The sequence below is a fragment of the Cebus imitator genome, unplaced genomic scaffold (genome assembly GCF_001604975.1).
Source record: "Cebus imitator isolate Cc_AM_T3 unplaced genomic scaffold, Cebus_imitator-1.0 Scaffold254, whole genome shotgun sequence".
Classification (NCBI taxonomy): Eukaryota; Metazoa; Chordata; class Mammalia; order Primates; family Cebidae; genus Cebus; species Cebus imitator.
This window is the reverse complement of record NW_016107569.1, coordinates 1803069-1816572: the sequence shown is the minus strand read 5'-3', so window position 1 is coordinate 1816572 and position 13504 is coordinate 1803069. Positions and strand designations below refer to the sequence as shown.

At 43.8% G+C, this 13504-nt stretch overlaps 1 protein-coding gene across 1 annotated transcript in view; it reads left to right on the top strand.

The window, feature by feature from the left end:
- Positions 1-13504, top strand: part of GPR107 (G protein-coupled receptor 107) — an 84491-nt gene that overhangs the window by 15969 nt on the left and 55018 nt on the right. Inside the window, exons 2-6 of the mRNA XM_017499088.2 lie at positions 5399-5512; positions 5866-5916; positions 6684-6763; positions 8271-8410; positions 12574-12611. Of these exons, the coding sequence (XP_017354577.1) occupies positions 5399-5512; positions 5866-5916; positions 6684-6763; positions 8271-8410; positions 12574-12611 (423 nt within the window). The remainder of the gene's footprint in view (positions 1-5398; positions 5513-5865; positions 5917-6683; positions 6764-8270; positions 8411-12573; positions 12612-13504) is intronic.

The following is a 13504-nucleotide window of genomic DNA, read 5'->3' as shown; positions in this document are numbered from 1 at the left end:
TTTTTGAGACACTCTCTCTCTGTCACCCAGGCTGGAGTACAGTGGCCTGATCTCAGCTTACTGCAACCCCTGTCTCCCAAGCTCAAGTGATCCTCCTGCCCCAGCCTCCCAAGTAACTGGGATTACAAGCAGGCACCACCACTCCTGGCTAATTTTTGTATTTTTAGTAGAGATGGGGTTTCACCATATTGGCCAGACTCAAGTGCCTGAACTTAAGTGATCCTCCCACATTAGCCCCCCAAAGTGCTGGGGTTACAGGTGTGAGCCACTGAGCCCGGCAGTGATTGGTAGTCTTACTATTATCATTATTTTTTTTTTTTTCTGTATTAGTAGAGAAACTGCTGATGGTGCCTGAAGGTACTTTTTGCTTACTTTTCAGATCTGATTTTTGTCTTAATCAGTGGTCGCAAACTCGGATGCGGTTAGAAGCCAGCTCGGTCTCGTAAGTCAGCTGGCTCAGTGAGACTGTAGGGGAAGGGGCCAGCAGAAGAGCACAGGCTTCTTCCATAGTGGCCACTGCTCCTTGCTCCAGAGAATGGGCTCTTATTGTACTGGAACATGGCCTACAAGCTCTGGATCTTGTGGCTTTTTTTTTTTTTTTTCTTTTTTTTAAATAAGAGGAGCTGGAAATTAATGTTATTTTTGCAGCATTCATTGGCAACTAATTCAAAATTAAAAGCAAAAGTAAAACAAAACACTGTTGGCCATATATAACACGTGTGGGTCAGTACACTCTGTAGACCACCAGTGGGTGAGCTGAAGCTAGCTCAGTTAAGCGTTACTGTATTTATTATTTTCTAAGATTGAGTTTATAAGAAAAACTAAATTGAAGTATCATTACCTTTTTTTAATGACTGAAAGCAGTTTAATATGAAGGTGTTGCGGAAGTTCTGACATTTAGTTAAAATAGCATTGTCCGTATAAAACAACAGTTTTTAAAGTGAGGAAGGAAAAGAGCAAAAACATCAAAATAGTATACACTTTTTTTTTTTGAGATGAGGTTTTGCTTTGTCACCCAGGCTGGAGTGCTGTGGCGCAATCTCGGCTCACTGCAACCTCTGCCTCTTGGGCGGGTTCAAGTGATATTCAGCCTCCTGAGTAGCTGGGACCACAGATGCATGCTGCCACACCCAGCTACTTTTTTGTATTTTTGGCAGAGATGGGGTTTCACCATGTTGCCCAGGCTGGTCTCAAACTCCTGAGCTCAAGTGATCTGCCTGCCTCAGCTTCCTAAAGTGCTGGGATTACAGGCCTGAGCCACCACGCCCACCCCTAGGATATACTTTTTATTTGGTTGTAAAAAGTATGTGGTAGTTAAAAGAATAGATTTGGGGTTTAATGAATCCTAAGTTAGCCACCTACTGGCCTTATGATTTTAAGCAAGTTTTAACTCTCTGAGCCTCTGTTTCCTCATCTAGCAAATGAACATAATAACTCTTGCCTCATAGAGTTGTAAGAAGTTGAGGTGAGATGTGCAGCTCTTAGTGCAGTACTAGAGACAAGTTGAAGTGCTTGCAGTCTCTGAAATCCTTGGAGAAACACTCGGCCTTTACTGCTGTGTCAGTGCTTGTGGAAATGGTAGGGTGGAGGCTGAGATTGTAGCTGAATCTCCATTGCCTGCATCTGGTATTGTCATGCTCTTGAGATAGGATGGAGGTTGAGAATGTAGTGGAATCTCCATTGCTTGCATCTGGTAGTGGCGTGCTCATGCTGCTTCGGCATATCCTCGCTTGTGTTTTCTTCCAGTCTCAAGATTTCTCTGTCTCTGTGATTTTTATAGTGAGGTATAACAAAGTCACTTCCATACATATCGTGTTTGACATGACATGATAGCTTAAAATGGAGGTGGGGAACAGGTTGAGTGAAGGTCCTGCAGATATTACTGGCAGCAATATTTTCTTTTTATTTTATTTTATTTATTTTTTGAGACAGAGTCTCACACTGTCACCCAGGCTGGAGTGCAGCAGCATGATCTTGGCTCACTGCAACCTCTGCCTCCCGGGTTCAAGTGATTTTCTTGCCACAGCCTCCCAAGTAGCTGGGATTATAGGCACCTGCCACCACGCCTGGCTCATTTTTGTATTTTTAGTAGAGATGGGGTTTAACCATGCTGGCCGGGCTGTTCTTGAACTCCTGACCTCAGGGGATCCACCTACCTTAGCTTCCCAAAGTGCTGGGATTAAAGGCATGAGCCACCACGACCACCCTCTTTTTTTTTTTTTTTTTTTTTTTTTTTGAGATAAGGTCTTGCTCTGTTGCCTAGGACAGAGTGCAATGGCATGATCTCGGCTCACTGCAGCCTTGGCCTCCTGGGCCCAAACTATCCTCCCACCTCAGCCTCTTGAGTGGCTGGGATCAGTGGCTTGTGCCAGCATGCTCAGCTAATTTTTTTTTTTGATAGAGTTGAGGTTTCACCATGTTGTCCAGGCTGGTCTCAAACTACAGGGCTCAAGTGATCCTTCTGCTTTAGCCTCCTGAGTAGCCAGCATCACAGGCACCTGCTGTTGCTTCTGGCTATCTATCTATCCATCTATCTATCTTGAGACAGAGTCTCACTCTGTCGTCCAGACTAGAGTGCCGTGGCACGATCTCGACTCATTACAAGCTCCGCCTCCCAGGTTCAAGTAATTCTGCCTCAGCCTCCCAAATAGCTAGAATTACAGGCGTAGGTCACCACTCTCAGCTACTTTTTGTGTTTTCAGTAGAGATGAGGTTTTGCCATGTTGGCCAGGCTGATCTCAAACTGTTAACCTCAGCCGATCCACCTGTCTTGGTCTCCCAAAGTGCTGGAATTACTCATGTGAGCCACCATGCTCAACTGATGCTGTTTTTTTTTTTTTTCCTTCTTTTATTTTTATTATTGGTTCAGTGTCCCTGAAAAGATGCTGTTGTTATTGTTTAAAAGAGTGTTCAAAACCTGTTTTTCATGGCATTGTATCATCAAGTGAAATGATGATGCAAAGGTTAAAAAAAAGAGTAAAGGAATGTGTACTGTTTATATGGGGAAAAAGTGCCATCAGGTTGCAATTGAAACATTTTCTAAAAAAAAAAAACCAACCTAGAAAACCGGTATTGTGTTGGACTAAGTGAGTATAAATGAAACACTTAGCAGTGAGCTTCATGCTGGATCAATTAGAAAAAGCATACTTTAAAATTTAAACTTTATTGAAGTATAATATACATGCTAAAAATTACTCATTATAATCAAACAACTCAGTACATTTCCAGAATGTAGACACACTCATGCAGCCGGCAGGAAATGAGGCAGAACCATTACCAAGCCCCTCCAGAAGCACCCTAAGCCTCACCTTCCCTCAAGTGACAGGAAAGCTCCTTTCTCCTGAGAGTAGTCACTGTCTTCACCTCTGTCACCACAGATGATTCCACCGCATTCAAGTTTGTTTTACATGAATATGGCTGTGATTCACATTCATTATTTTATGTGGCAGGAATTGTGTGTTCATTTTCCCTCATCCTCTCCCTTCCGGGTCCTGCTCCACTGAAGATTCTGCCAGAGAATTAAGACCAGTGTGCTAAGGCGTCCATTGTATGTAGTTGAATAAATTTCTCCTGTGCCTCTAGGATGGTGGTCGTCATGTATCATCCTTGAGAGAACTGAGAAAACAGATACTTAAGACATTTTCAGTGGATTTAATTCTCTCAGATAATTCCAAGAAAGGCTGGGAGACTTAGCTTTTCTGCCTTTTACCATTGACCCACTCTTGTGGATTCCAGGAGATGACCTCTGTTATCCTATCTGGCTTTTCCAATTGTTCTCTCTGAGAATGTTGGTTTGCTGCAAGCCACTCCAGCCCACCAGGGAGTGGAAGTTTTCAAACATGTTTTCACCACATAGCTGAGGTCCTAAGAAAATAAGGGAAATTCCCAGGGGCCCAAAAAAGGGAAGAAGGAGCTGAAACTCCAGTGGGCAAAAGAACAGGGAAGCCAGGGCTGCCCTGTGTTGCTGCAGAGACTTTTAAGCCCAGAGTCCTGGGTTTTAACAGATGTTGAGGGGAAACACGGACCGTAGCCTTAGGCCTGAGCAGGGAGGCAACTCGGAACTGTGTCCCTCTGTGTCTCAGCCCATCATCTAGGACCGTCAAAAAGCTATATTCCTGGAATGCAAGAGTGGGCAGGAAAGAAAATCCTGCTAGTCATAGTGCAGTGTGGTAGAGCTCTGTGTGGGAGGGGAGGGGATTTGGTTTATACTGTTTCTGCCGAAGATCTGCTTCACAGCCTCTCCTCACAGGCCTTTGGTGTTTGCTATTAGACTACCAGTGATGTCCAGGAAACCTCAAATCTAGAAATGAAAAGTTACCCTTCACACAAAGAATCAAACTGCAAACTTACGGAAGGTGTTGCAGTTTAGCCAAATCTCAAAATGAAACTCAATTTTTTTTTACTTTTTTTTTTTTTAAGACGAGGTTTCACCATTTTGGTCAGGCTGGTCTTGAACCCCTGACCTGAGGTGATCTGCCTGCCTTGGCCTCCAAAATGCTTGGATTACAGGCGTGAGCCACCATGCCTGGCCCGAAACTCAATTTTTACACAACATAAAGTGTATTTATGGAAGCCTAGTTTTAGAAGTGTTCACTGACCCCACTATTCTATCGGTCCTGCAGTGTACTGAGTTAGTTGAGATTGGAGTCATGATATTGAGACAGCATCAGGCAGATGGGATAGGCATCTGCCTGTGTGATGCAGTCTCACCAAACCTTAGGATTTTCCTGTATCCAAAAGACTCTGTCTCCATGTCGCTGTTTCCTATTCCTGTGATTCCTCTTGCATAAGGCTTTGTTCCCTGAAAACCCATCATATACGGTATCATTTTTAGGTATAAATTCACCTTTTTAAATAATTGAATTATTGCTTAGTATGTCAATGTGCAGATCCCATTTGTCACCCTGCAGGGAGGAGCCAGGTACATACAGATTGATAAGAGGATTTATATAAATGAGTGTATCCTTGGAGCAGCTTCAGCTACTCCCTTTCTTCCTCCCCACCCCTCAGCATGTTTTGAGTGCCTACTAGATGCCAGGCATTGTACTATCAGGAAGGATATGGGAATGACAAAAACATGGTTCCTCCTGCCCTGGAATTCACATTCCAGCCAACCTCTGAGTTTGCTCCTAGAACACATACCAGTGCATTGGAGTGAATTTGAATCCATTCAGTACTTCCTTCTGCAGAAACTGTTAATATCTTGTGGATTTCCGAGGAGTTGTCTTCAGCTTTTGGAGAAAGGCATGTTACCACAGCTGTGTATGTTACTGAGCATATGGAAACGTTGGCTGGCTAGCAGGAAATGACATATCACAGTTTTTCAAGAAAACGAATAGGTTAAGTTATGAAAAGCAGTTTTCCATATTACTGATTCCACCACTTCACGTCTCTTTAGGACGATGTGAGGCATAAGGTTCATCTGAACACCTTTGGATTCTTCAAGCATGGCTATATGGTGGTTAACGTCAGTAGCCTCTCAGTGAATGAGCCTGAAGACAAGGGTGTGACTGTAAGTACCTTTTAATGAGATCCACGGGTTTACTCTTTTAGCCTGGGTGAGAGCCACCTTCCAACCCCAGTGCTTAAATATAAAGTGTCAGAATATGGAGATAATGAAGCTTGTGAGTAGCAAATTATATGTCAGGCATCAAATAATTTCACATTTATCACTTAAGATGTAATGCTGTAATAATTCCAGTAATTACTGACTTGACTTGAGTGATTTTAGTTTGCCTTCTTACAAAATGAATGCTAAGAAAACTGAGAGGAAACCACGTCAGAAGTACCACCTTTTCTACTTTTTGAGTAAGAAAAGTATGGACAATTGTGTGGATATTTACTTCTCTTTTTACTCCCTGTTAGATTGGATTTAGCCTAGACCGTACAAAGAATGATGGCTTTTCGTCTTACCTGGTGAGTATTAAACGTGTGACCTGGTCTGGGTCTTTATTTGAACTCAGGCCATTGAGTGGGAACACCCGAACTCTCTGTAGTGCCATTTTTGGTTTTTTGAAGTACAGTAGCACGATCACCTTACTGCAACCTTGACCTCTCAGGCCCAAGCGATCCTCCTGCCTCAGTCCCCTGAGTACCTAGGACTACAGGCATGCACCACCATGCCTGCCTAATTTTTATATTTTCAGTAGAGACAGGGTTTCACACTTTCTTGGCTATGTCTCAAACTCCTGGACTCAAGTGATCAGCCCACCTCGGCTTACCAAAGTGCTAGGATTGCAGGCGTGAGGCATCATGCCCGGCCACAGCGCCATTTTTTTTTTTTTTTTTTTTGAGATGGAGTCTCGCTCTGTCACCCAGGCTGGAGTGTAATGACATGATCTCAGCTCACTGCAACCTCTGCCTCCCGGGTTCAAGCGATTCTCCTGCCTCAGCCTCCTGAGTATCTGGGGCTACAGGTGCCTGCCACCACACCCGGCTAATATTTGCATTTTTAGTAGATAGGGGTTTCACCATGTTGGCCAGGATGGTCTCGATCTCCTGACCTCATGATCCACCCGCCTCAGCCTCCCAAAGTGCTGGGATTACAAGCGTGAGCCACCGGGCCCGACGGTTTACTATTTTGAATGGAGTTTGAGCCACTCATTTGCTATGTTCCTGAAAACTTTGTTCTTGTTCTAGCGTGAATGAATAAGATGATGTAAAATTGGCTCTTCCTTTCTCAGGATGAAGATGTAAATTACTGTATTTTAAAGAAAGAGTCTGTCTCGGTCACCCTTCTAATCCTAGACATCTCCAGAAGTGAGTAAGTAATTCCAAAGTTCCTTCAGTTCAGTTCCACAGTAGAGTTGGGGAGAATTTAGTAGTACGCTAACTTTCCTTGGGTGTCTGCCATGTGCCAAAAACCATGCTGAGTGCTGGAGATTAAAGACAAGGCTAGGGAGACAGAGGTCCTGTCCTTGATGGGGGAGACAGAATGGCACTACACACAATTACAGCCAAATAAAGGAGCAGAAGGGAAGAAGAACTCATGAATTGTAGAAAGGAAGGAAAGGCTGCAGATAAGTGTTGGCCCTGAACTTTTAAAATATTCTCCATGATAACCTCTGTTTTCATTTTAAAAAATTGATCTGGTAGTTTCCTATATTAGGTAGGCTGCTTTTGGCAGCAAGCAACAAAAGACTTGACTTAGACTCTGGCATATGTATTGAAGACATTGATAACCTCACCTGTCTTCAGTGGGGCAGGCGAGAGACAGGCTGCAGTGGCTTGCTGACTCTGGTTAAGGACTCTGGTGCGTTTCATCTCTCTGCTCTGCCATCCTGGGTGTTAGCTTCTTCCTCAGGCAGGTTTCCCAGCCATCACCAGGTGGCTCTGTTCTGTCAGCCATATCCAGCCAAGGGACAGAGAGCAGGCTCCTCTCGTAGTTAGAATGAGAAGTGCTTGAATGTGCCAGCTTAGATTGGGCATCCACTCAGGCATGGGAACTGTCACTGGCCCCTCTGGGGTGGGGTGGAGTGGAGTAAACAAAATCGGGTCTCATTAGAAGCCGGAAGGGTGGAAATGGATATTAGGCAGCAACTAACGGTGCCACTGCCCTCTCGTGCTTCCTGGGATTTCACTTTATTTATTTTTATTTTTATTTTTGTTTTTATTTTTTGAGACAGAGTCTCTCTTGCTTTGTGGCCCAGGCTGGAGTACAGTGGTGTGGTCTTGGCTTACTGCAACTTCACCTCCCGTGTTCAAGCGATTCTCCTGCCTTAGGCTCCCGAGTAGCTGGAACTATAGGCACATGCTAACATGCCCGAACAATTTTTTTGTAATTTTAATAGAAACAGGGTTTCACCATGTTGACCAGGTTGATCTCAAACTCCTGACCTCCAGTGGTCCACCCGCCTTAGCCTCCCAAAGTGCTGGGATTACAGGTGTGAGCCACAGTGCCCGGCCTGGATTTCACTTTAAAGTCTTACTGGTGTTTTATGTTTCGTTCTGTTTCTCTTGTGCACCAATTTGCTGAGCATTTTAAGGATACTTGAGGGAAAAGATGTACCTCAGATTTATGTGGTTGCTAAGATCTTAGGCCTAAGAGAGACTACCTGGATCCTCGCCCAGCTACTTCCTATAGGTGCTCTTGGCCAAGTTATTTAACTTTTCTGAGCCTCGGTTTCAGTATTGCAGAATGTGGATAATAGAATCTGTGTTGTAGAACATCATAGGGACTGCATGAGCTTGGCAGAGGGCCTGCATCCAGCATGTTCAGTGGCCAGGAGCACTGCTTTGACCCTTTTTCCTTCTGTCTCGTTTGAATGTAGGGTAACAATAAAGTCTCCACCAGAAGCTGGTACGCAGTTACCAAAAATCATCTTCAGCAGGGATGAGAAGGTCCTTGGTCAGAGCCAGGAGCCTAATGTGAACCCTGTTTCAGCAGGCAGCCAGACCCAGAAGACACAAGGTAAACCGTAAGGTGGAAACTGGCTTTTAATTTTCACTACCTGCTTCATAGAAGCTTTTTTTGTTCCTAAGCAAAACATGATCTGTTGTCCTAGCATTATATTTTGGAAGTCATACAAAAATATATAAACGTTAAAGAAAAATGTGGAAAATGTGAAGCAGATGGAAAAACAGCAGTCATTTTTCCTTATTCCCAGTGTTAAGAGTTTTAGTGATTTATGTTTTCATATAAGCTTGTTTCATAAGTCTAGAAGATTTGATTTTTGAAATTCAGTCATGCTTACAATTTATATGCATGCCTGATGACTTTTTAGCTCATTTCATACCTATCATCTATCCTGCTAAGTGGATACTGTAATTTGCTCAATCTTTCCTCTTAAGGAGACACATTTCCATTTTTGTGTGATTATGAATGTTGTTGCAGTGGACTTCTTTATGCATAGAACTCTTTTCATGTATAGAACGTTCTTTATGATGGTTTTCAGAATTGGAATTTCTGGTTCAAAGGATATGAATGCTTTCGAAAATATTGATATGTATATTTTTAAATTCCTTTCCAAGTGAGTTGTGTGGATTTATATTCTTACTGGATATATGTAGGAATAGTGTGCACATTATTATATCCTAGCCAATATGGGGTATTTTCTTTTTTTTTTTTTTTTTTTGAGATGGAGTTTCGCTCTTGTTACCCAGGCTGGAGTGCAATGGCGCGATCTCGGCTCACCGCAACCTCCGCCTCCTGGGTTCAGGCAATTCTCCTGTCTCAGCCTCCTGAGAAGCTGGAATTACAGGCACACGCCACCATGCCCAGCTGAATTTTTGTATTTTTAGTAGAGACGGGCTTTCACCATGTTGACCAGGATGGTCTCGATCTCTTGCCCTCGTGATCCACCCGCCTCGGCCTCCCAAAGTGCTGGGATTAAAGGCGTGAGCCACCGCGCCCGGCCCGGGGTATTTTCTTTTAAAAAAAAAAAATCCTAAAATGACAGGCAAAAAAGATATTCCTATATGTGTGTGTGTGTGTGTGCACGCATGTGTGTATGTATATATATACATACACATATACACTTTTGTTTTTTTTTTTTGAAGTGGAGTCTCATTCTGTCACCCAGGCTGGAGTGTAGTGTCTCAATCTTGGCTCACTTCAACCTCCGCCTCTGAGGTTCAAGTGATTCTCCTGCCTCAGCCTCCCTAGTAGCTGGCACTGCAGGCATGAGCCACCACGCCTGGCTAATTTTCGTATTTTCAGTAGAGACGAGATTTCACCATATTGGTCAGGCTGGTCTTGAACGCCTGACCTCATGATCCACCCGCCTCAGCCTCCCAAAATGCTGGGATTATAGGCGTTAGTCACTGTGCCTGGCCACTGTTTTTTTATTTTCTCTTATTATCGACGCTGCACTTTTTCTCCATGTGTTGATTAACCAATTTATTTTTATCACTTTTTTTTTATTATTAACTGTCAAGTTCATCTGATGATTCATGTGAGTTCGTAAGATAATTTATGGCCAGGTGCAGTGACTCACACTTGTAATCCTAGCACTTTGGGAGGCCAAAGTGGGAGGAGTGTTTGAGGCTAGGAGCTTGGTACCAGGCTGAGCAACATAGCGAGGCCTTGTCTCTGCAAAAATAAAAATAAAAAAATTAGCCACGAGTGGTGGCATGTGTCTATAGTCACAACTCCTCAGGAGACTGAGGCAGGAGGATGGCTCAAGCCTGACTGTTCTGGCTACGTTGAGCCATGATGCACTGCAGGCTGTGTGACAGAACAAGACCCTGTCTCTGAAATACATACATACATACATACTACGTAGACAATTTTTTTCTCAATTTGTTAGTCCATTGCATTGCTGTAAAGGAATACCTGAGACTGGGCCATTTATAAAGAAAAGAGGCTGGGCTTGGTGGCTCATGTCTGTAATCCCAGCACTTTGGCAGGCTAAGGCAGGCAGATTACTTGAGGTCAAGAGTTCAAGACCAACCTGGCCAACATGGTATAACCCGTCTATACTGTAAATACAAAAGCCAGATGTGGTGGCACATACCTGTAGTCCGAACTACTGGTGATACTGAGGCAGGAGAATGTCTTCAACCCAGGGAGGTGGAGGCTGCAGTGAGCCGAGATTGTGCCACTGCACTCCAGCCTGGGTGACACAGTAAGAGCCAGTCTCAAAAACAACCACCACCACCAGCAAAAAACAAATGAACAAAAACAAAAGAAGAGGTTTAATTGGCTCACAGTTCTGCAGGCTGTACAAAGCATGGTGCAAACATCTACTCCCGGTGGGGGCCTCAGGAAGCTTCTAATTATGGCAGAAGGTGAAGGGGGAGCAGGCAGGTCACATGGCAAGAGCAGGAGTAGGAGTGGGGAGGTGCCACACTCTTAAACAACCACATCTTACATGAACTCAGAGCAAGAACTCACTCCTAGGCCGGGCGCGGTGGCTCAAGCCTGTAATCCCAGCACTGTGGGAGGCCGAGGTGGGTGGATCACGAGGTCAAGAGATCGAGACCATCCTGGTCAACATGGTGAAACCCCGTCTCTACTAAAACTACAAAAAATTAGCTGGGCATGGTGGTGCGTGCCTGTAATCCCAGCAACTCAGGAGGCTGGGGCAGGAGAATTGCCTGAACCCGGGAGGCGGAGGTTGCAGTGAGCCGAGATCGTGCCATTGCACTCCAGCCTGGGTAACAAGAGTGAAACTCCGTCTCAGGAAAAAAAAAAAAAAAAAAAAAGAACTCACTCCTTACCACAAGGAGGGCACCAAGCCATTCATGAGGGATATGTCCTCATGACCCAGATACTTCATGCTAGGCCTCACTTCCAACATTGAGGATTACAGTTCAACATGAGATCTGGAGGGGACAGACATCCAAACTGTGTATCACTCAGTCTGTCCAACTTGACCACGGTTAAAAGCCATACAGAAAGACTCCATTTGGCTGGGTGTGGTGGCTCATGCCTGTAATCCCAGCATTTGGGAGGCCGAGTCGGGTGGATCGTGAGGTGAAGAGATAGAGACCATCCTGCCCAACGTGGTGAAACCTTGTCTCTACCAAAATACAGAAAAATTAGCTGGACGTGGTGGTGTGCACCTGTAGTCCCAGCTACCCAGGAACCTGAGGCAGGAGAATCACTTGAACCTGGGAGGCAGAGGTTGCAGTGAGCCGAGATCATACCACTGCACTCCAGCCTGGTGACAGAGTGAGACTCCATCTCAAAAGAAAAAAAAAAAAAAAAAGACTGCGTTTGTGCGATGGTGTAGGTTAATGCCTGTGAACCATCTCCTTCTTGTCTAGGTTCTTTGTGTTCATATCACCATTCCTGGGAAGAAAATATTATTTTGTTTCTTTTTATTTTCTCCCTTCCTGCAGGGAGCTTGAAGAGCAGTCTTTCCACAAAGATCATCTTAAGTGAAAACAAGAATTTCTGTTCCATGAAAGGAGCCATTAGCAATCATACTTCTTGCTGTAGGGAAGAAAGTGTTATTATGCTAGGATTACTTGCTATTAACTTTTCCAAGTTTGTGAATGTCTTTCATAGCTTTTCTTTTTTTTCTTTTTTTCTGTCACCTGGGCTGGAATGCAGTAGTCTTGGCTCACTGCAACCTCTGCCTTCTGGGTTCAAGGGATTCTCCTGTGTCAGCCTCCCACATAGCTGAGATTACAGGTGCATGCCACCACGCCTGACTAATTTTTGTATTTTTAGTAGAGACGGGGGTTTGCTATGTTGGCCAGGCTGGTCTCGAACTCCTGACCTCAGGTGATCCATCTGCCTCGGCCTCCCAAAGTGCTGGGATTACAGGGGTGAGCCACTGCTCGGCCTTTTTCTTAAAAATTATGTTTTCCAATGTGATTATTTAGACAATTAGGAAAGTCATTCCATGTGGCTTCTCTGGCAGTAACATACACTAGAATATCCAGAACTGAATTCTGTTGTTAATATCACTAGTTACTCCATACCATTTATAATATAACAAGGTCTGATTTGCTGCTTCAACAATACACATATTATGTTTTGGGACCTGAGAAAATGGCAGTCCCCAAGATTATTTTAATTATTTGATATTAGATAAGCTGCAGCCACATAAAATGATAGTTATGTATATGCGTCTCTGTAAGTGGAGTTATGCAGTGCTATCTTTTAAATGTTTCTGCTTCTAGACAGTGGAAAGCCTAAAAGAAGTACAGTGGATTCAAAGGTAAGAACTAATCACCCTCTTGTGCTCAGCTTTCCTGGATATTGTGTACATGTGTGTGTTGTATACGTGTGTGTGTATTGATGTATATCCATACATGCATTCACACACAAATACATATACAGTTGTCCCTCGGTATCCACAGGGGATTGGTTCAGGAACCCTAGTGAATATCAAAATCAGTACATGCTCATGTCTCTTACATAAAATGGCATAGTATTTACACAAACACACATCCTCCTGTGTACTTTAAAACATCTCTGGATTACTTATGATACCTAACACAATGTAAATGCTGTGTAAATAGTTGTTATACTGTGTTGAGGTTTTTTGTTTTTTTGAGACAGAGTCTCTCTGTCATCTAGGCTGGAGTGCAATGACGTGGTCTCAGCTCACTGCAACCTCTGCCTTCTAAGTTCAAGCGATTTTCCTGCCTCAGCCTCCTGAGTAGCTAGGACTATAGGCATGCATCACCACACCTAGCTAATTTTTTTGTATTTTTAGTAGAACGGGGTTTCACCATGTTGGCGAGGCTGGTCTTGAACTACTGACTTCAGGTGATCTGCCCACCTCGGCCTCCCAAAGTACTGGGATTATAAGTATGAGCCACCATGCCTGGCTGATTTTTTTATTTGTATTATTTATTACTGTTACTTTTTAATCTTTTTTAAAAAAATATTTTTGGTTGGCAGTTTGTTTAATCTGCAGATGTGGAACCTGCAATACAGAGAGGTAACCATATATATATATATACACACACATATTTGCAGGGGTCCAGGTGCAGTGGTTCATGCCTGTAATCCCAGCACTTTGGAAGGCTGAGGCAGGGGGACCACTGGAGGTCAGGAGTTCAAGACCAGCCTGGCCAACATGGTGAAACCCTGTCTCTATTAAAA